Source organism: Equus caballus, chromosome 16 (genome assembly GCF_041296265.1).
Source record: "Equus caballus isolate H_3958 breed thoroughbred chromosome 16, TB-T2T, whole genome shotgun sequence".
In the NCBI taxonomy this organism is placed as follows: Eukaryota; Metazoa; Chordata; class Mammalia; order Perissodactyla; family Equidae; genus Equus; species Equus caballus.
Genome location: NC_091699.1, coordinates 91197948 through 91220750, shown reverse-complemented (window position 1 = coordinate 91220750; position 22803 = coordinate 91197948). Strand labels below are relative to the sequence as shown.

General features: G+C 37.3%; 1 protein-coding gene across 3 annotated transcripts; it reads left to right on the top strand.

Annotated features, from left to right (window-relative positions):
* PLSCR5 (phospholipid scramblase family member 5) lies at positions 1-22625 on the top strand. Of its 3 annotated transcripts, XM_070239114.1 has the most exons (9): positions 18-165; positions 5267-5446; positions 10413-10576; positions 14907-14949; positions 15904-16124; positions 18186-18347; positions 19948-20109; positions 22348-22430; positions 22518-22625. In XM_070239114.1, exons 2-8 carry the CDS (start codon positions 5434-5436, stop codon positions 22384-22386), a joined length of 804 nt encoding a protein of 267 aa, XP_070095215.1. In that variant the 5' UTR covers positions 18-165; positions 5267-5433; the 3' UTR covers positions 22387-22430; positions 22518-22625. The 3 variants fall into 3 exon arrangements, with proteins under 3 accessions (XP_023476837.2, XP_070095216.1, XP_070095215.1); XM_023621069.2 differs by lacking the exon at positions 5267-5446 and having other exon boundaries at positions 1-165; XM_070239115.1 differs by lacking the exons at positions 5267-5446; positions 18186-18347 and having other exon boundaries at positions 1-165.
* Positions 22626-22803: the final 178 nt, after the last annotated feature.

Below are 22803 nucleotides of genomic sequence, written 5' to 3'. Positions count from 1 at the left end.
GCAGCTGCGCTAGCTGTGCCTGCAATGGCTGCTGTCAACGAGAGCAGGTGTACGCAGAGCACTGCCGGGCTGTCGGCTGCGGCTACCGAAGGGCTGGCGCAGGATTTTGGTGATGTCTGAAGATGCAGACAGATGTTGGGAGGACCACACTGAGCAAGCCACAGGGTAAGTATATTTAAAATGATGGTAGAAATAAAGAGATTTTCAAAACTGTAAAGTAGTTCTTGATGCGGAGAATTGGGGTCTCTGAAGATTTTTAATGTCTTCTTAATTCCCCCCCTCCATCTAGTTAGCAGCTCCAATTTCCTCTCTCTCTCTCTTTCCCTGTCTCTCAGATACACACATAAACATACACCCTGAAGGACATCTAAATAAATAGTTGTCGATATGTCGTACGTCTGGAGAGTACAGTTTTCTGCTTCTAATTTCCGTCTCTTTTTCTAGTAATATAGCCTGGAATGCATCCGAGCCTCTCAGAATATTCCCTCTACTTTTAGAATCTTTAAAGGAAAAGACTGTTACAAACTATTAGAAGGTTGCATGATGCATAACAGATCAGGCAAATTCCAGAAGACAAAGCACAATAAAGACAGATTACTTCAAAGAATTCCATTCAACTTAACTTAGTTTCACCTAAAAAAAATGCATAAGGCTGAAAATTAAAAAAGAACTATCCACAAACTAAACTTTTGCTTCTGCCTTGGGTTTTACAATCTGCTGATTATGGGATCCCATTTGTCCCTGGAGTCTGAGCACAGGACTGTAAGCTAGGAATGCTTTCCATGTCATCTTGGTGAAGGGGGGCCCCTCTAGATATGTTTGCTACAGAATCAGCTTTTTCTTAGTGTCAGATTCTTTTCTGTATCTAGGATTCTTTTCCTTTTTTTCTAGTCATTTGGATCAATCTCTTTTTGAGTAGGCAGAAAGAGAGTGGGTAAGAAATCCATCCTTTATTAGCAGCTAAGAAACGTGATCCAGTTTACTATCCTTTCTTTATGCAAGGAAGACTATCTTAACAGTTATTATTTTTCTGTTTTGAAAGAACAGAGGAAAGGAAAATTAGACATGTATGTGTGAAACAAAGAACTGCTCATTTGAACGATGCTTTACTGATTCTAATTAGTTTTGCTTTTCAGAGAAGAGATGAGTTACATCATCTTATTTTCAGGAGGGGTAACTTACTCTTAATTTTAAAAAATAAGAATAGTATCGCAGCCCTGTATTGCGATAGTCCATTGGAGCACGCCATCTCCCAGAGCGTAGGCCATATCATTACTCAGTTTGCTGCATAATGCTGTGCACAGAGTAAAAAGCTAATAAATGTTGACTGACTGAATGAATGAGTGAATGAAGCGCTTTCAAAAGGGCAGGTTTGAATAAGATAGGAAAGAGATGTACTTGGTAGGTTTGCAAAGTGTGGGTAAGTGGCTGCTGAAATCGGAGTCACACATCAGCAGGGAAGAAACACCCAAGTTTATATTCAGGGATTAGGCATTTCATATTTAATAGTGTAGTTATAAATCAAATGACTCTGGAAAAACATTTATAATAATGATATTTCTCCCCAGGTTTGTATTATTTCCTTTATAAATGTATTTATACACACTCTGCCTTGTTCAACAACAAATTTTAGTACGTGAAATGATAAATCCAGGGCTCGGATTCGGGCATAGAAATGCATGCCTTAAGTGCTGTACGGTTGCTGGGAGTGGATCCACAGTTCATCAGATCATGCCATGAGACTCACTGAATGAAAGGAGCTATTTCATCACTGAATTATAGTCCAGTTACAAACCATTCCCCACCTGTCACAGTTGCTTTGATAACCAGCTATTCATAAGATTTGCTATTAGTTGTTCTTACGTGATCCAGTATGATAGGAACAGCTGAAAATGTAAATACACACGAAGGTGTTTACAGTACTCAGATTATAATGTAATGAAGATCTCTGGAGGCCGCCTTCTCATAAACTAGTATTTGGGAGTCCCCTAGTTAATTCCCCACTCTTCTCGCCAAGCCAGTGTTGGAAGGGATATGTGAAAATGGGAACTCTTACCCATTATTGTTGGGACTGTAATTGATGCAAGCACGTTGGAGATCAATTCAGCGAAAGCTAGTAAAGATGAAGATCTTCACATCCCATAGCCAGCATTTTCATTTCTGGGTGTACACTTTCAAGGGACTGCTACACCTGTGCATAAGAACCGCATTGCCTTACATAATGGAAACAATCAAAATGCCCATTAAAAGGGCAATGGCCCAAAATTGTATTCATTATATTCATAAAACATAATGACACACATTGGCTGAAAACAAATGTAATTTTATGCATTGTCATGAATTTTAAAAAAATATAATTGTAAGTGAATAATATGTTTTATTATACCTAAAATAATATTTGTATAAATCAAGAAAAATAAATAATTCTCTCTCATTCCACATATATATTTGATTATATATGTACATATGTATACGTTGATATATGTATGTATATAATTTTTAGGGACACATACTTTTATAGTAAAACCAGAGGCAGGCTAACCATAAAGCTAATGAAATATTCCTAAAGCCAGAGCATCCCAGTCTTGGTCCTTGGTCCTGCCCCAGATCTGTAGGCTGCATCTTAATCTACTCCCATCCTTTCCCCAGAGGATGATGTCTGGAGCATATTGCTGTTTTTCTCTTTTGCTTTGTTTTATAACAGGTAGCATTTCTTCTCTGTCACTGTATAGATTCAAATAAATTGGCAGTCTCTCCTTTTGTACTGAGAGAGACTATTTTGGTGAACCTTGTCAGTAATGAGAATTTAAGTCAAATATCTAACCATTACATAGGGAAATACTGGAGAAAGTTCTGAACAATGATGTAAAATTGAATGAGCGACCTTCTAAAACAGCCGTGATATGTCCTGCCTAAAGGCCATGGGCAGAGGGTGACTTGCCAAGATGATGATGCAATTTTATTCCCTTTCCTTTTGGCTGAAACTGAAGACAGGGCATATGGAGGTTCCTCCTGCAGGGCGGCAAGGACAGGCGAGGCAGAACATCCTGGGCAGATGAGCACGCCCGGGCAGCAGAGCGGCAGAGCAGAGGCTCAGGAGCCAGAGCAGCAGGAGGGTGTTTCCTGGAAAGGGGCCGGGTCATCAACTCTAGGTTTTCTGATATTCCTTTTTAAGGCTCCTTTTTTTGTACTGCAATCCACTATGTAATCATCAAGCCTTGGGTAATGTCTGCTAGGCATGCCCACTTTCTATCATCTGTGTTTCATGGAGTCAAGGGAGTGGCCCAGAAAACTGCAGCCTGACGGCAAAGTGCAACCGACACTGCTTAAAAAAGTCAAGGGCTTCAAAGCATAGAGCTGAGAAGACGGTGTGACCATTTTGAGTAATAAGTGGTGGATCTAGTTCTTCCACAGAGGCAGCAGGTGTTAAGAGAGGCAACTGAGAGTACTAGGAAGGCGGAGTTGAATGGCAGCAGCAACAGCAGCTGGAGAGGAGGTGAGGCCAGCTTGTGGAGCAACATCACCTGGCTGCTCACTAGTAGGACACTTGAACCATGGGAGAGGTCAATTAACGAGGATCTGTGAGCCTCTCCTTGAGAAGGGTTAGGAAACAAGAGGGAACGGAGAGAAGGGGAGACTTCAGGTTGGGATCTGCTGGGCCTTTAAAAAGAAAAAACAATGTTGGTGCTGTCTTCAGCAGGACAGAGGAAGAAAATGTGAAGGAAGAAATGGGCAGTACCTACACTTCACCCAGTCTGACGGCCTGGGAAGTCTCCATTTAACCATACTGGAAGATTCCATCAGTCATACGGCACTGTGCAGATACATAGATGGTTGGCCTTGTATAGGCCAAAATATATGTTTAACTCACTTAGATTTTTAGATTTTATTTCAAAATTGGTACTCTGTTGAAAGTCAAAATTAACTGGTCCATTATGACCATAATTTAAAATACCACGTTTGATAGTGTTAATAACAACTTAGTTTCTTTGGATTAAAGTTTTTCTGCATGCCAATGACAAACATTAAGAAATTTATGGTACATACAATTTAATTTAATTTAATTTAATTTTTTTAAAGATTGGCACCTGGGCTAACAACTGTTGCCAATCTTTTTTTTTTTTTTTCTGCTTTATCTCCCCAAACCCCCTCGTACACAGTTGTATATCTTAGTTGCAGGTCCTTCTAGTTGTGGGATGTGGGACGCCGCCTCAACGTGGCCCAACGAGCAGTGCCATGTCTGTGCCCAGGATCTGAACCCCGGGCCGCAGCAGCAGAGCGCTCGAACTTAACCGCTCAGCCACGGAGCCAGCCCCACAATTTAATTTTAAAATACTAATCTTGTTTACACCTTTTCTCCCAAATGACAACTCAAATAATTGCAGCTTTTTCAACCTCAAACATTTCAAAACAACAAGAAAAAGAAAGCTCTCTTTCCCATATAAGAACTCAAATTTTTGGCTACCTACAACTTGTGAGCTGACTTTATAATTTTTCATCAGTATCTATGCCTTCTCAGGCCACTGAACTACTTTTAGAAGTAGACAGTGTTGCTGATAATGCAGTACATCCTGTAAATTCAACCTCTGCAAATCACGCCATCCAGGGCAACTGACTTGGTGAGCAAAATCTCCATGCTCACCTGGTCAGCTTCATCTAGAAAAATGAGTCTTCTAGCCAAGGTTACAGTGCTTGTTTCTGCCCTGAGTATGCAAGGAAGTTAAATATAACCTCGACATTTCGATGAACTTTGTGAGGTTATTGAAGGTTTGTATTTTCAAATGCCTCTGATTAATCAAATTTAATTAACAGAGAAAATATTTATTTATGTACATAGATAGTGGGGACTATATCCTCTTCTTGTTTGTTATGAGAGGAGAGCATGGAGAAAAATCTTGAGAAAAAATAAGAATATCCATCTTCAAATATTTTCAGAATATAAAAAAAATTCTATTTAGAACGCTCAGAAACTTACACATGATAGGATGTTTTATCACAGACTCTGGCACAGGAGATTCCTAGAAATTAGAAAAATAGAATGTTTCTAGTGTAATAGTGAATGCAAAAGTATATACTCCAAGAAATAGTTTTTTACAAAAATGAAGTGGAAACAAGACTCTTAAAACGAGTGTTGAATATTTTCCTTTCTGGTTTTTGTTATTTGTAAATTGTTCCTTCAGCCACCAAGTGATACGAAGGTTTCTGAGCAGTGTTTACCTTTGTGATAACTTCATCTCCCCCTGTTGTTCAAACTGATAAAACACAGCCCTCCGGACTCGGGCAAGGTGCTCCCTTCCTGTTATTTGTAAGCAGACATGAAGCAGACAGGCCCCTTCTGAAGTTTTCTGCATGCTGTGTTTTCTCTCCTCGCTGCAACAAGAAAAGCCTTTTTTTTAATCTGGCTTCCTTTGAAGAAGTGACTCAGACATCTTCATGGCCTCTAAAGGTAAGAGTAAATATAGGCAGCTGATAAATTTTTCCTTATATTATGACTAAAAAGATCCGGTTGTAGGGGTGTTATAATCAATGAGATTGATACTTTAAAACCTGTCATTTATTGCTTTGGAACATTGGAATTTTAAAATTTGAACTCCAAGGAGCATGTTGCATTAATTTTTTTTAAAACAACCTTATCTGATAGAACGTAAAAGTTAAGATGTAAACAATGTTTTAGTTATCATGAATAAACACAGTGATTTACTAAAAGCTGCACAGCAAAATTTAGAACGGGGATATTTAATGCCAAACACAAGGGCAGGTGGATATTCCAAGTTTAAAGGGATTTGAAGAAAGCTTTTCACACATAAGTTAAAAAGTGTTAAAGTATATAGTTCAATGTTTTTCAGTTTCCCACTTGTTCAAAGTATGTGACATAGCCATTTCCTATAAAGAATTCCACGTGTTATTGGTAAATTCTAGCAAATTTAATGGACTAGAAGTAAATATTTCTGAACTATGAAGTAAAAATCTTTCAAAATTTCTTTGATAGTAAACTATATATAAACAACTAAACAGAAAATAACTAATTTAAGCAAGCAGATTAATTAGGGACTTGGCAGGGGAGCTGGTAAGTTTTTCCTCAACTCCCTAAAGCTGTATAAATATCATCAGTACTGTCTTACTTTAAGAACTTCTCAAAAAACAGGGCATGTGGTTGTTTTTTAAGGTAATGAGTTGCAATCTCACTAAAAACACCCGTGAAATTATATTAAAAAATAAAGTTATGATGTGTTTTCCTTCCGTTATTAGAACAAACCATTAAACTCTAGGCTATAATGGAAAGTTTTAGCATGAGGAATTATGATTAATATAATTGGTGGAAACCTTTTAACCTAATTACAAATAGGATAATAGAGTCCACCAATTTAAAATATCCTAAATTAAATTAATGATCCATTCAAAGAAATGTGTATGCTTATTTGCTTTCTTTATCAAAATACATTTTGGATGCCATTTAATATGGATCAAACGAGGTAATCTTTTCATTTTTCATCAGCATTTTATGTACACCAGTCCCTGAGTGTCACGGGGGGAGCTGAAACGAATTGTAAAATACAGATGTGAAACATAAAAATGATGAATTTGAATATATGTGTGCTTCATTTTCATATTGGAAGACAAACACAAAGACATCTTGACAAGTCTTTTCTTTCGTTTAAGACTGAGCTAATAGCCAGTCCAGAACATCCATCACTCTCTAAAGTAGGAGTTACAGCAGCAACTCTAGCCTGTAAGGTAAAGAGTTGCAGACTGTGTGAAATATTTATAAGCTACTTATACATTTTTAAAAGAGTAGATAGAAATTCAAAGCCAGATAGAAATTCAAAGGAGTTCCTTCTTCATCTGGTGGTCTGAGTCTTTGAAGAAACTTGTGACTAGAAAGCAATATTATGATCAAAATAGATTAATGTACCAAAAGAGCAGTGATGTTCAGTAATGATAAGGATTCAAGACTAAACTTAGAGGTAAAACTTCAAGTGGAAAACTAACACTCCTTCTGCAGCCTACTCAGAATATTTAATAGATGAAGTGGGTCAAACGTCTCCGAGAGAATCTATGCCATTCAAAAGAAGTGAAAATAAAGTTTCCTTTTCAATTAGAAATCTCGTTTGAGGGGGCAGGTCAGTTACCTCAAACATTTTTTGGACAGTTTTCTTCAAATATATTTAAAGACAATATTTATAACATCATGATGTTCTCTGGCCCTGAAACTGTATTGGCAATTAGCATTTTCCCGGGGAATACAGGCGAATTGGACATTTCATACATTTCGTAGGCAGTTCAATTAGCAGCACTGAACCAGAGGACAGTCTGAATACTGGCTGCCATTAGAACTGAAGAAATATTTGTGGGGGCTGGAGTCCCCTGGTTTCGTATAAAGAAACACAATTTAACAACAGGTTGGTCTCAAACTCTCTTTTAAGTTTGAGAAAAATGGGAGTTTCCAGGATGATCTAAACTGAACAGGAGTGATTTCCAGAGGCTGCTCCAATGTGAACTGGAATCCCAGAAAAGGAAGCGAGTGCTTTCAGAATGCTGAGCCTATAGTCTCCGACTGCGACTCTGCTCCCAAATAAGACATTGGACGTGATCTGCTCTGGGCCCCAAGAGCATCATTGCCTCTGGATCTGCTGTGAGGTCTAAGGACCTAAAGATCTGAGTCAGGAATGTACAGCCCTTCGCCAGACACTCAACAACCTGTTGCATTTTGTAACAGCAAGTATGGCTTACAAGATAAAACTGGAGTAATTTGCTAACCTTTTTAACAATAAAAGTGACAATGAGAGAGAATCTAATGATCTTTTACCAGGTATTATTAGAAATTTCTCTCTACATGAGTTCTTTTTTAATTGAAGGACAACATGTGCAGTAAACAGAAGGACAACAGTAAAGTGCATAAAGAGCACCAAACTTACGCTCCATGATTTTTTAAATCAGGACGTACCGGTGTAACCACCACCAAGATCAAGATATAGAATCTTTCTAGCCCCTCATACAGTTCCCTTTCTGGTCAAGAGCCATGCACCTCTACTCCCAGGGTGAGCCAGTATTCTGAATTTTATCCTTATGAGCTAGTTTTCCCTAGATGGCAATTTTGCCTCTATGTTTCTCTGAAAGTCAATGACAACAGTGCCTTTGGCACTAATACCGAAGAAAGGATGTTTGTTGCCTTTTATTATTTTCCAGTTGTTATTGCTATATTGGCCGCTAGTTCTTCTCCCAAATCTGAAATAGTGTTACATAGTCTTCCTCAGTTTACTGCTTGGGGTCCCCCATTCTGGCTGCCTCTCAAGAGTGAGAGGAGTCCTAAAGCCTCTTTGTCTTCCCAGATCTGAGAGAAGTTCAGGATGGGGTTCTTGTGGGAAGCAAACTGCTATAATATTATCAATATGGAGCTCTATTTTAGCAGGGCCAAATGACAAGCTTGTTTCCATGTGGTCTTAACCCTAAAGCATGTCCAAACTCTAAATGTCATCGACCACTATAAACGTAGGGATCCATCTTGGTCTATTCCTACAAACTTAAGGTGAAATAAATAAATGAATCATCTGGCAATTAACACACATGTACACACAACCTTAACTAGCCTATCATTACTAGATCTGATGTCACTAGATCAAAACATCAGTTGACGTCAATGTCCAAAGGACCCCTCCTTCCATGTCTATTTTCTGTCACCAGTTGTTTTTTTAATCCCTCTCCAGGTGCTCATCAGGCTATGCTTGCGTTCTCTTAATGATGGGGAACTTACCATCTCCAAAGGAAACTCAGTTCTTTTCTCAAATTTATTTTTTAGAGATTTAAAAGGTTCAGAATAACCACCCCCCCAACCGCCCACCCCTCCACACACATCTTACATGAATTTGGTTGTCAGCACTGAAGAGAGATTATTATAATCTATTGTGAATTACACAGATGTATCTGTTCAATGAGTACTTACCAAATCTTTGTGCAGCGGTTGTAAATGTCTTCTTTATATTAATCCAGAACCAGTTTCCTTGTCCTGCCCATTCACATATCTTTAGAATGGTCTGAATTATTTGTCTTCACAACGGCCCCTTTATTATTTCAGAATACCTGTCACAAACCTTGCTCCACACCTACACTCCATCTAAAACAGCATAGTGGTAGTAAACTAAATGAATGCACATATGAGAACTCTGATATCTTATGGATTAACAAAAATGACAAGTAAAAACACTGATAGTCTTTGAAAAACATACTGGCATGTAATGTGGGAGATATCCAAATGGCAGTCATGTGAGAAGAAAAAGGAAAAATAATAATAGAAAGGCTATGAATTTACATTTTTAACAAAGAACGCTTTTGCATGCACCACTTATTAGGCCTTGTGCATAATATTACACAGGCTCCAGACTAATGCAGGGTAAATAGCAAATCTCCAAATTTCAATCTGAGAGATCTCTGAAATAGTAACATTTTTACCTGGCAAGAGTAGAGAAAATAAGTGAATCTCTAAAAAAAAATCAAAGCCAAACATTATAGAATTCTGTAATTATTTTATCTTTTGTGATATTGGATGAGCTACAAAGGGATTCACACTTGCAAAAATTTTTGGATGCTTTTATACAAAATACTGAGAAATCAAACCTAAATTACTTATTATACTGCCCTTAAAAAGCTCATAAATTAGTTATGAATATTCTTACAGCATACAGAGTTAAACCATTAGTTCTCAAAGTATATCTTCAGACCAGCAGTGTTGGCTTACCCGGGAACTTATCAGAAATGCAAATTCTCAAGGCCCACCCCCACCCCAACTACTGAAGCAGAAACTCTGGCGTGGGGCCCAGCAATCTGTGTTTTAACAAGCCCTCCAGGTGGCTCTGGTGCAGGGTAAAGTCCAAGAACCACCGAATTAAACCTAGCCATAGCAGTACGATTGACAAAAAGAGACAAATATTCATGGAGATTATGAGGCACCCTCATAACATTTGGGGAAGGGAGAACATGCCTTGAAAGTCCTAACTGTGACTCAAAACGTACGTCTAAGGTTATCTCATTTTGAGTAGAGAATATCTAGTTCCTTTTACCATTTATTTTCCTTTTGTAGCTTATAATTTTTCTGCCCTTTAAACACTAGTTTTACTTGCCTTCAAAAAACACATTTTCTAAAATCATTCATTTTGCCCAAATTATCCAATTTTTTCTGACAACTACTACTAGCAGTCTTCCGCATTCCTCTTTCTCTGGCTGAGGGGTCAGGTGGTGATGACACTGAGTCGGGAAAGTGGTGATGACACTGAGTAGGAAAATGAAAGGCAGGGCACTAACGTGGGAGGCAGCAGGAGATACGCCACCCTCTGAATAAGAAGTGACAAATCTTATAAGACAAACTAAATGCAACACCCTAAATTTAAATATGGGCTGGGATTTTCATTCTCTTGCAGATGCACAGAACCACAGAACTAGAGGTCTCCCTGGTTTTCTTCCCGGAGCTCCAGGCCCAGATCGCAGCCTTCAGCTCTCACCTCCCAACCCAGCGAACCAAGTGTGGCAGCTGGGTCTCGCTCCACCAGGCGGTCTCCCTCCTGGTCTAGAATATTTAAGCCAGGTGTTTGTTTTTATCTCTGTTTCTACAAAGGTTTTCCACTTAAGATGAACACAGACTTGGTTTCTTGCTTTTCAACTAAGGTTGAAGGACTTTAATGAATAACTTGCCGAAAGGAGAAAAGATTTATAAATCATGAAATTATAAAATTTATATTTTATTTATTTCTTTATTATTTGGGAAGAAATTTATGTTTTCTTTTAGAGCCACTTCTATTTTCCTTATTTATTTGCCAGAGTGACGAGACGAAACATTTTTGATTGAGCTGTTTAGCATGTTTATCCTCCTTCTGCTCATTGCTCAAGGTCTCAGCAAATTCATCCTGGAGGAATTGAATAACACCTACAGCTATTGAATTAAAGAATATTTATTGAGGACTTGCTATAATCAAGGCATATAAAAAGCCATAAAACTTAGTCCCTCTCACCCAAACCTTCTGCAACCTAATTGGCTAAGAAAAAAAGTGCTGACAAAAAGTTCAAGGCTGTATATTTAGGCCAGATCAGGAGACAACTTAAATTTGTGCAGGTGTGCAGAGGAGAGAGAGGGTGTTAAAGATCAAAGTTCTCAGGAGAGACTTCCGCAATGAGCAGAAAGTCCAATGTCTTCAACTGAATCTCAAAGAGTGGATGGAACTCCAAGGGAAGGCAAGTTATCAAGTTAGCACTTTTGTCTTCTGATACTGTTGCATCTCCAGGCCAGTTTGCTTGAAAGATGATATTATTATTAGATATAATCACTGTTCTAGTCGTGGGAGGGTCAGCAGTGATTGAAGCCTCAAAATAAATCAATCAAGAAATATCATCATCTGAATTATAAGGCACATAAATAGCAGTTGATATTTATGCATATTATTGTTACTTTTGTATTTTATCCTACAAAAGATTAGAAATACACTAATATTGAGATGTCAGCACATCTGCTGTGATTTTCAGCTTGTTTGGCATTCTTTCAAACTATAAAGTCTGTCTCCTTTATCAAAATCAAATCTCTGTGTTAATTCCCTTAAGGTACAAGAGATTTCTGTTGTGCCTGATAGGGTTTAAGCTGCATGCAGCATATGTTCCTGGGAAAATGTTTATAATTGCAGATGCCTTCTCCAGAAACCCACTGGCAGACAAATGTACTTCAGAGACTGGAGAGCTCAGGGAGATATGTAAAAGAGCTGGAAAAGCCGACCCACCACCTTCCATCTGCAGAAAGGATCAGCTGTAATAGCTGACTAGAGTTGATTAACTGCTGCAAGCTGTTTGGGAATGTTGTCAGACAAAGTTTTGCCAAGTATAAAAGTGATATACCAGTGCCAGAGGGCTGAGGTTTGATGATCACATATGGTCATCACATATTCCTCTTCCATCCATGAGTGATGACACACCCGGAGCCAGATGCTTGACGTGAAGACATTGTGTTCGCATTCAATAAATAGAGATATGAACCCATTGGCTTCAGTTCCAAAATGAAGTCAATTTCCAAAAATATACCTTCGGTAATCTCTTTCAGAAAACAAAAATATGCCACAAATTGGTGAATATTTTACTTCAAAGGGAAAGATAATTATAATCTCTATAGTAAAGAATACATCTTATTTGCTTTAATGCAGTACACATACAATAGGATGAATGAGCATTTTAAAAGTTTTATAAATGAACCTGTAAGAGACATATATAAAATGAATTTTTATGCGTTAGCTTTTATCTAAAAACCATAAGAATTAAATAAAGTTATGACTATTTAGAAATAGTACATTCTTCAATAAATAAACAGAAAAAAACACAATAAAATTCTTCCAAATTAAAAAAACTAAAGTAAAATTTTTAAAAAATCATTTATTCTCTTTTACTAAAGTCCATCCAATGACTATGAAAGTCTTCTCATTAATAATTTGAAAATAAATTCCCAATTATGTATATATCTATGTATATATGTGTTGTTCATGTAGGTTAAACCTAAGAATAAAACTAATACATTTTCTCTCCAGATTGGAGTAACATGTTCATAACAGTCAATAACACTTTACCCTATAGGTGTCAAAGGCTGGTTACCGTAACGCAGTCACCTGTACGTGAGTAGTGAGTTAAAGCCTGCAAAGACACATGTTAAGATCCAACTTATTTTGAAGTATGTATATTAAATGGCATCACTGATACCTGTAAACCTGATAAATTATACGTAAAAATTGATTCTTAGGCTACAGATCCAAGGCTGTCATCAGGTTTCCTTAAGGAATGCTTTACTTGCCCCGGCACCGGAATATATGATTCAATCTGTTTAAAGTTTCCAATTCCTGGTCCATCCATTAATAGCAAAGGACGGAAAGGGCTCTTTTGGACCACAGTTCATAAGTGGCCCAGGGCTATTTAAAAGAAGTGACGAGAACAACCGAAAACGAGACCCTCAAATCCAGGAGCTTTGCCCACAGAGATGGATCATATCAAGTGTTCCTACAGAGGATGGGGTGAGTAGAAGAGCAGAGAAAACAGGGAGGAAAGGTACTCAGAAGTTCCAGTGTCACTTAAGAATTGTCTCTCCCAGATTAGTTTAGTGAGGCCAGTACAACAGAGTAGAAAGCATGTCAAAATTGGTGGCAGCATGGCCTGGGTTCAAATCCTGGCCTAACCATCGACAAGCTCTGTGATCTGGGCAAACTACTTAATCTCTCTAGGACTGTTTCCTCGCACGTAGAATGTAATGATATTTCTCTCTCTGAGTTTTCCTGCAGATTCAGTTAGACACCATGTCGAAATATCGAACACAGTCACTACCTCAGGGTAGTCATTAAATAAACAACTGCGGTTATTCAACGTTAGAGAGGCAAACTTCCCTTGTCATGGCACAGTGGATCTCAGCTGATAATTTCAAGACTAAAACTTGATCTAGGACACTGATACTCAAAGTTTCTAAACTCAAACTTTGGGCTTGTCCCCATAGCCCTTCTCCTCCCCTAAGTTCCTCCTGCATAGCTCCACTGTTAAATAATCGTGGATATCCTTTTTGAGGCTGACCTCTTCTCTTCCTCCAACCTTCCATTTTCCTCAAAAGAGCAGAACAGAGCTAAGAATACTACACTACAAAAACGGATTCTTGTTTTTTTTTAAAAAAAAGCTTTTGCCATCATTGTTAAAGTAGGTTTTAGAATATCTTAAATCATAAATTATTTATGGAAAAATATTTTTTGTGAATCTTAAAAAAAGAGTCCACAGGCACTCTTTTATCAATAAGATATAAATTGAGAAAATGATATTAGTTTTACCTCCCCCTAGTATATACGAGGAGAATGAAGGAAATAACGCAACTTCGAATTTTCTGGGTTTGAGATGCTAAATCAATACCAAATATTAGTCACGAATACTTCAGTTTAACAGTTAGCAGTGAGTTGACCACTGTGAAGGGAGAACAAAGTGAAGAGAATTTTCAGGTGAAATAGGGAATGAAGCCTTCGAAAAGACAATGATCAGCACTGTATTCATGCTCATGATTTCACCTGAGTAAATCTTCAAGTATGGAATATCAAATTCAAAATATACACAGATAAATCCATTCTAAGAACACATTTTTAATATTTCCTGTTAAAAAAATTTCCTTTGTATAGGTTTTAATATAGTCATTTCTCAACTAGGTATGGATACTTCACCTCTGTAAATTTTCATTCCTAATTCTATAAAGCAAATTTTATATGTCACGCATTTAGCAGCATAACTCTTATTCTACTTAAATTGGTTTTTTGTTGGTATTAGCAGGATTTCTGGGTTTCTTCCTGGCCCAATGGAAGGTGTGAATAACCTCTTTCAGCGTTAACAAATCACTGTGAGGAATGAGTTCCAGCATGGCAGAGTGAAGGGGGAGCAGGCAGGGCTGAGAGGCCAGCCCCGGCACTCAGACCATTGTTGTTTTGCATCATTTCATTAAAAAAAAGAGAGAGTTTTAAAACCTCTTAGACATTATTATTCAGAGATTGTTTAAAAATCTCAAAGTATTGTTTCCAAGAACTACATTTTTATTCCATTACCACAGAAAGAACACAGAGTTCACCACAAATTGTACTGTTATTCTGGGAATTCTACTTGGAATTTTCAGAGTTCTTATCCTTTTTTATCTTTACTTGAATAAAAAAATGTGTTATCTTCTTTGATAGTTATATCTTCTTTTATTTTACGGTGAATCTTCTCACATTCACCATAAAACGTGAGCTGTTTTCAAGCGTTTCCCTAGCAGAGAACAGGAAAATCACCTAATTGCATGTAGTCTAGTAAACAGGCCCATAGTAATATCTCCAAAAGTTTTCCAAGTGCTGCGATGTAACACTTTTCCCTTCCTTTATGTCATCCTTCAACAGCTAGACCTGATAATTATACACCAGCAGGTGGAGCTTCTTGGAAGTAAGTACATTATATTCTGTACTTATTAAAACTGTTGAAAATATTTTCGGTGTCAGACGTCTCTTTACATCTAAATATTTTATAAGCAATAAAGGTAAATGTTTAGGATAGAATTAGATCAAAAAGAGTATGAGGTCTATTTTTTTAAATGTTGAAAGTAAAATTATTAGTCTGATATAGATCAACCTAAAAGCATAAAACTCTCCAAGTTTTTGGGCATTTTGTCATTAGGAATCTAACATTATTTTTAATCTTAAAAGAATAAAAGACCTGTGATCATTTCCACAGTTGCTAACAATTTAAATTTTCTTAATAATTTCAGAAATGGAAATCAAGGTTGAGACTAAAAACTGAAAACACACCTAAATAAAATTTCGCTGTTTTATTATTTCATCAGTGATTTATCAGATAGGTAAATTATTTAACAATACACAAATTTACAATGATGACTAACTGAATTCAAATTACTAGAGTACTTTTTGTCCTTAATATTCTACATTATTCCTGAAATGTCAAAATTGTAATAAACAGCAGGATAGCATGCAGCTATAGACATATTACCAGATAGAGACTTTGGACAAAATTCATTATTATCACTGTGAGTTGTCCCAGGAAATTCCATAACAATGATAGAATGATTCTTTGAGTACTAGATTTCTCTTTATAGCATTGCTTCCTTAGTAGAAAAATGGTACTACATGTTTCCAAGTAGGTCATACCTGGAATCAACATTTGTTAACCGCACAGCTTTGTTCTCAGAGTTTTCTTTGATTACCATGGCCAAGTCCTCAAATTTTAGAGCACAGGCGTAGATTTGTGTAAAGAAGAGATCATATAATTAATCATTAATCAGTCACTCTGTTTTCTTTTCATAACACTACCCCTTTTAGTTATTTAAAGGTTTTGATACTAAGCAATGGATTATTTTGATGAATTTCTTTTTTGCTCCGTTAGTGATACTCGGCACTGAGACCTCCAACAAATACGAGATTAAAAACAGCTTGGGACAAAGACTTTACTTTGCAGTGGAAGAAAGCATCTGCTTCAATCGTACTTTCTGCTCCACCCTGCGAGCTTGTACTCTGAAGGTCACAGATAATGCGGGTCGGGAGGTGATGACAGTAAACAGACCCCTGAGGTGTAACAGCTGCTGGTGCCCTTGCTCCCTACAAGAGGTTCGTCATTGCTTTGGGCATCCTTTTCTCCCCACGTCTGAAAGGATTAGCGATGATTTCTTTTAATAAATGGTGTTTGTCTGGAGCTATAGGGCAATTAACCTTTCAATTGTTTGAATAAGTACATTTGCTCCTTTAGAATCAGAATACCTTGAGAATTTGGTGACTCACTAAATTTTTTTCCTTTCCAGCCAAAAACTGTAGTGGCTTCCCTGACGTTAATTGGTGAAGACAGTTCCTGCATCATGTAAATGAGAAACATCTCCCTCTGAATCTCTGTGTTAGCCACGTAATTGTAATATCTATGAGTTCCACCATTAAGTAAATCCAGCTTTGTTTTCTCTAACTGGAGCAAAGTTCAGGAAGTGCTGAGTGATACTGAACTCTTCTAAGGGGTTCTTTGGGCTAGTCTGTGGTTTTTATTGCTGAATCTCACATATCACTCACCCATTTATGACAAACTTCAAGGTTTGCCAAAAGCAATGTTATTCTCCCAGAGGGAATCATTCAACTTTATTATTTTAGTATATAATAAATTTTCATCACTATTTAAGGGACCTTAATAATAACTTTCATGGACATGATGCAGGTAAGTTGATACAAAACGTTTACTTACTTTGATGTCTTTGATACCACGCCTCTACGAGCTAGAAAGAATAGGTCTTACTCTCCACATTTTGCAATTGAGGGAACTTGGGCCTAGAGAGAGGAGGCAACTTACCTGTGATCAGGCATCCAGGAAATGTCAAATAAAGGACTTGATCCAGGCGTCCTTATTCCCGCTGTATGGAGGGCCTGTGTAGACGTCCTCTACCCAGCAGGATGGGAAATAAATGTTAATACGAAGGTGGTTAATTTAAATCAATTACTTTAAAAGTTATCCCAGAACAAATCTCTAATTCTAAGCAGTCTTATTGAAACCACCTTTGTCTATCCAAGACCACCGCAGACATGCCCATAAGACTGTGGACTTAATACATAAAATAAATAAGAAAAGGCAAAATAAGATCAGATGAAGGAGAGTTGGTTTGATTTAAAAGCAAACAACTTTCATTATTTGCACCCACCTCCAGCTTATTTTACAAAGGATTTGATTTGGCTACACAAATTCCTTGAAATACAATATGATGGAAAATATAGAAATTAGGAGAATGAAGGGTAATGGGGTAAAATACTAAAGTAAAGCCTGAAAATGTGATTGCCAGTTGTTAACACTTTGGAAGAAGTGAGCCAGAAATCACATTGGTGTGTAATAACCATAACTCTACAAGAAGCATTTGGGGGTTTTTTGTTTTTTGTTTTTTTTTTGAGGAAGATTAGCCCTGAGCTAACATCTGCCACCAATCTTCTCCTTTTTTTTTGCTGAGGAAGATTGGCCCTGAGCTAACATCCACACCTATCTTCCTCTATTTTATATGTGGGACTCCTGCCACAGCATGGCTTGATAAGCAGTGTGTAAGTCTGCACCCAGGATCTGAACTGGCGAACCCTGGAGTGCTGAAATGGAATGTGTGAACTTAACTGTTGTGCGAATGGGCTGGCCCCTAGAAGCATGTGTTTTTGATTGAACACAGAGAAGTTGGAAGTTGGCAATCTGAAGAGAAAAAAATTCAAGAATATGTAATAATTGGTAAATGAGCCTTAAAAATAGATGTGTGTTGTGACAACAACTGAGAGGGAGTACGCAGGAGGTCCCTCATGAGAAACCACTTCAAGACTGGACCAGCTGTTGTACTTGGAACAAAAGAAGGCAAAGAAGCCAGTGCTCAGAGTGAGAGGAGAGTTCTAGGATGAGTTCTCTTTAGGGAAGTATGATCGAAGACATGGACTTTCAGTGGGTAGACCCAAACATGTATCTATACAGTGAATTTCGTTGTTTCTATGAAATATGAAAAAAAAATGCTGCTGCTTTGTTTCCTTAGAATCATATATTTAGAATGATTTGTGGAATATCAAAGTAATTTCATAATAGTATACTATTTAGAAGTAAATTGACATTATAGTAAAATTAAAATACAATAACCTTAGAAAATCTTATGTTATTATTATCTCTTCCTACAGTTAGAAATCCAAGCTCCTCCTGGTACTATAGTTGGTTATGTTGCACAGAAGTGGGACCCCTTTCTGCCTAAATTCACAATCCAAAATGCAAACAAAGAAGATATTTTGAAAATTGTTGGTCCTTGTGCAACATGTGGCTGTTTTGGTGATGTGGATTTCGAGGTATGCTTAACAAAATGAAGGAAGTTTTCACTTAGGTCCTGATTTTTTGCAACATAATTCAATTTTTAAAATGTCCAAATGAAATATCTCTGAAATAAATTTAGAAAGTAATATATTTGTGAAATAATGTAATAAGCCCATACTGTACATGTCAATAATAATTCATAACTCCAGAGAAACTAAGTCCAAGAATTTTTTTTAAAACATACTATAAAAATTTGCTGTACGTGGAATTATAGAACCCATGGTATAAAGCAAATATATACCTTCTAGAATCACCTAAATTATATCTTCTTTCCTACAGCCCTGCTGGTAGCATATCCCAGTTCAGAACTCACCTCAGAGGCACACGCCGTTAAAATATCACTAATTCAAAAGCTATGTTCGTAGGACTTGCTAACTTTGTTTTGTAAAACCACCTACTCTCATATAAACATATTTGTGTAAATTGAATGTTATAAAACAATGGGTAGTTGCAAATCCAAGCTGTATCAATATGAACTATCTGAACAGCTTCTAGAAATACATCTTATGCAGAGGAGATGGTCTATTTTAAAGCATATATTTATTTTTCATTCATTTATGTATATCCCACCTAGCACATTCAGTTCGTGAGAGTTCAGGGAACACTAATCACAGAGAAGACAGCGTAAATTTCGCAAAATGAGCTGTCCAGACTCCACCTCCCTCTGAAAGGACTTGGTATGGCTTTCCTCAGAGTAAAGTATAAACATAGGCCCCATGATCCAGGAGAACTCAGACATAAGAATTTTAGTATTCATGGTATGGGGATGTCCTAAGTAACTTTCTCTGTTTTCTATTTTCTGCTGCCATACAGAAAGTGAAAGTTTACACTGAATCACTTTCAGCCTCTTAACAGGAAACAGGTCAAGTAAACGAAGAGTTGCTAAAGTTTAACTGCAGACTCCTTCTAGCCGAGAAGGACTGTAGACTTTTGATGTCAAATTAGTCTGAATTTGCTGTATGGTACATTAGGGCTTTTTTAATGCAGAAATAGGATCAAGGGTTAGTTTTAAAGAAATGACCTAGTAAATATATGAGTATAATATGAAAATGAGATTAAAGCAAGGGCTGATAATATTTAAATGTGTTTGTAATTATAAAATCTTAGCAATAAAAATTTAAAAGTTAACAAATTATACCTAGAAATGAAGTTAATTCCTTCTATAATCTTTCTCAAACATTTTTTTTTTTTCAATGAACAATTCAGGTTTAGAATCTGGACCTCAGGTAAAGGAAATACCTTCATGCTTAGACCATGTAACTGAGACCATGTACCTGCTGCCATCTTGTGGTAGCCTGGCCTTAATTATTTATTGCTATTATACTCTCCATCTGCACACAAAAATCAAAGTAAAAAAAAGGAATTATGATGGATTAGAAAAGTGTCAGAAAAGCAAAATCCCTGAAGAGTGAACTGGAAAGTTAAATCTACAAACCTATACTTATGTACAGAAATGAATAACATCGAATTGTCATTTAGAGATGATGAATAAAATAATTCCTCTCTCTCACAGGTAAACATAAGAAATGTAAAACCATCTGTTTCATCTTCAAATTCAATATTTTGTTTTCGAAGGTGAAGACCATTAATGAAAAGCTCACAATCGGGAAGATTTCAAAGTACTGGTCAGGATTTGTAAACGACGTTTTCACCAACGCTGACAACTTTGGAATTCACGTTCCTGCGGATCTGGATGTGACGGTCAAAGCCGCCATGATCGGCGCTTGTTTCCTCTTCGTAAGTAGGGTCTGAAAGAGCGTAGGGCCTTTACGTCTCTCCGTTTTTGCTTGTCAGTTACTATAGAGTCGATCCCATTTTACACAGTGTTTACCCCAAAGAGTAAGTTTTATGCACAGAAGGCTGGCTGGGGACCAACACTCTCAGAAGTCGGAATGTAGGCGCCTGCGTTTCCATCCCGCGGCCCTCCCCCAGTGGTCCTCAAACCCCCTCTTCACGAGGATTGATGCCCCATCAAACCCGACGCATCATTTCCTCAAAACTTGAGCCACCCTTCTCTTTCAACTTCTGTTTAGATTTTTGGCTTATTTTCACTTTCACTGAAAAATATGTAAACATAAATATCACCTTATTTCTCCTGGGTAAAGTTTAGGACTGTTTCACTGCTTTACAATGAGGTAGGCGATATTCAGAATGTGAAAAGTATGGTTTTCCTGCCCTTTCAATCAGTACACAGATACGTGCAATGACAGGGATGAGTTAATATGTGCCAGTTTCCATTTTTACAAAGATATTATGCCATTGTCCTTTCTTTCCAACTTCCAGTTGCATTAAAATTTTCTTCTTTGGTGTGAGATTGGTGACAGAGCAGAAGTCAGGTAACACCTGTGCCACATGCTGGGCCATCTCCTGCTCCTGATTTTACCCCAGGACCGCCCTCCCTGCTTATCATTTTCAATGCACTCACGAAAGCTCGTGGAATTTTAAAATAAACCTACATTCTACCTCTCATGTCTTGCACTTCTTCAGGGTTTTAGAATGTTAAATTTTATGGTTATATTAATGTGTGCTGTTGTGGGGGAAAAAATTGGCCCTATTTGTTCAGTCTCATCTAAAGACACTCGGGAAATATATTAACTAAAAATAATTCCCTGGTAACATCACTGATGGATACTTAGAGTTTAATTAAAATATATATATATTAGGATTATTTCTCCAGGAGCTTTAGAGGAATTATTTTAACGTATTGGTTCCCTACCATTGGTGGGAGGTAGGATTAATATATGTCGAGTGCTAGGTTTTCATACTTACTAAGTAGTCACTTACCCTCAATTCCCATTTTTATCTACAAAGCTAACCAAGTCCCAGCGGTCTTGTGGTCACCTAATATTTCTTCATTTCCCTATTCTCCTCTGTTCACTTGATGGGTTTTTAATTTGCCACTTCCTGCTCTCTTTTCCATTTTTGATCATTCTGCATTTCAACACTAATCCCTCCAAACATGCAGTCACGCACACACACACCCTTTTCCCAAAACCTGAATTTGGCCTTTCTGATTAAGCCCCATACTTAATGTTTATATTAAAAAAGTAGATTATCTTTCACCTGCTCTACTCACCTATTTTTCCTACCCAGCTGATGGCAAAAATGTACCGTCAACAATTCCCTGTGCACTATAAATTGAAGAAACACAGCTCTAGATAATACCCCAACCATCTGTTAAAAAGAAAACTTTTTAATTCCAGTGTCTGAGGGAGAAATAATACTCACTGAGAATATCTAACAACTCCCATCCATTTCTTTTTTTTTCTTTTTACCATAATTTTATAAAACACTTCTTTTTTGCCAGTATAGCTTATAAAACAATTCCTCACACGTATTACCAAGGTCAATTACTTCCTTCTATATACAATTTCACGGGAAGAGTTATCTTTTGAACTTTTAAGTGCCATCCCCATTTCATTACCTCGTGGTGAGAGACCTTTAGAAAGGTGCTAGTGTAAGGTTGTTCCCTGATCCAAATAGCAAAATTCACAGGTACAACCTAATTTTTGCTCTCCTCTGGTTCAAGGCTACATTCCAAAACCCACAGCTCTAATCCCCTCTCCAAAGTTCTCTCTGGTGTAGTTTCCAGTACTTGCTCAGATGACCACCTAGTTACTGCCCACAGGGTCCGTGATGATGTATCTAATGCTTGTTCAAAGGCCATTGTCCATTACAACCTCCTGCACTGACCCAGAATGCCCTACGGTCTAAATCTGCAAAGTCTTGATCACCCACAATTTTGATTGATGATACTGTGCTGATGCAGATAAGGTTTCCGAGTTATGTGTGCCCTGAAAATTAGACACGTTAAGTGTCATGAAGCTTAAAATCTTTCGATTTTTCTCTAGCAATAAATCGCATGTTGCTGTGAAACATTAACTGCTTTATATAACCAAAGTTTACATGGGACACTCTTGATTTGACTTGCTGCCCTTTTGTGAATTCACTCATATTCACTTTATTTATTTGTAGGATTTTATGTTCTTTGAACATTCACTGGCTGGACTATAACAGGCAAGATGACAAAAGCAATAAAATATGCAGAACATTTTTCAGTAAGTAAAAGGCGAGTTTAAATGATCTCTTTCCCTTTGAAGATGTCTATATTTGACGCTGTCTAATTCTTTTTCATTTTCTTCTAGAAATCCCTTGGGCTGTGGATTTCATTTCTGAATGGTTTGAGTATTTGCTTTTTTTTTGTAACAAAATGTTAATTATTATATTTATTAAAGCGTAATATAATGAAGCAATTATCTGGTTGTGAACGCATGATAGCGAAAGACAAGATTACCGGCCCCAGCACAAGGGTGCTTTGAGAGATTACTGTTCCTCTTTTTATCTTTTTGAAGTTATTGCATGGGTAAGCATGAAAGATGAGAACTAAGGCTTACAGCATCACTGATGAAAATTCAATGCTTAGAGAGCACT

Coding starts and splice junctions, on each gene's coding strand:
- PLSCR5 (XM_023621069.2), top strand. CDS start 123: ATGCAGACAGATGTTGGGAGGACCACACTGAGCAAGCCACAGG. Junction 10,577..14,906: donor GTCTAGAATATTTAAGCCAG/GTGTTTGTTTTT, acceptor ATCCTTCAACAG/CTAGACCTGATAATTATACA. Junction 16,125..18,185: donor GCCCTTGCTCCCTACAAGAG/GTTCGTCATTGC, acceptor CTCTTCCTACAG/TTAGAAATCCAAGCTCCTCC.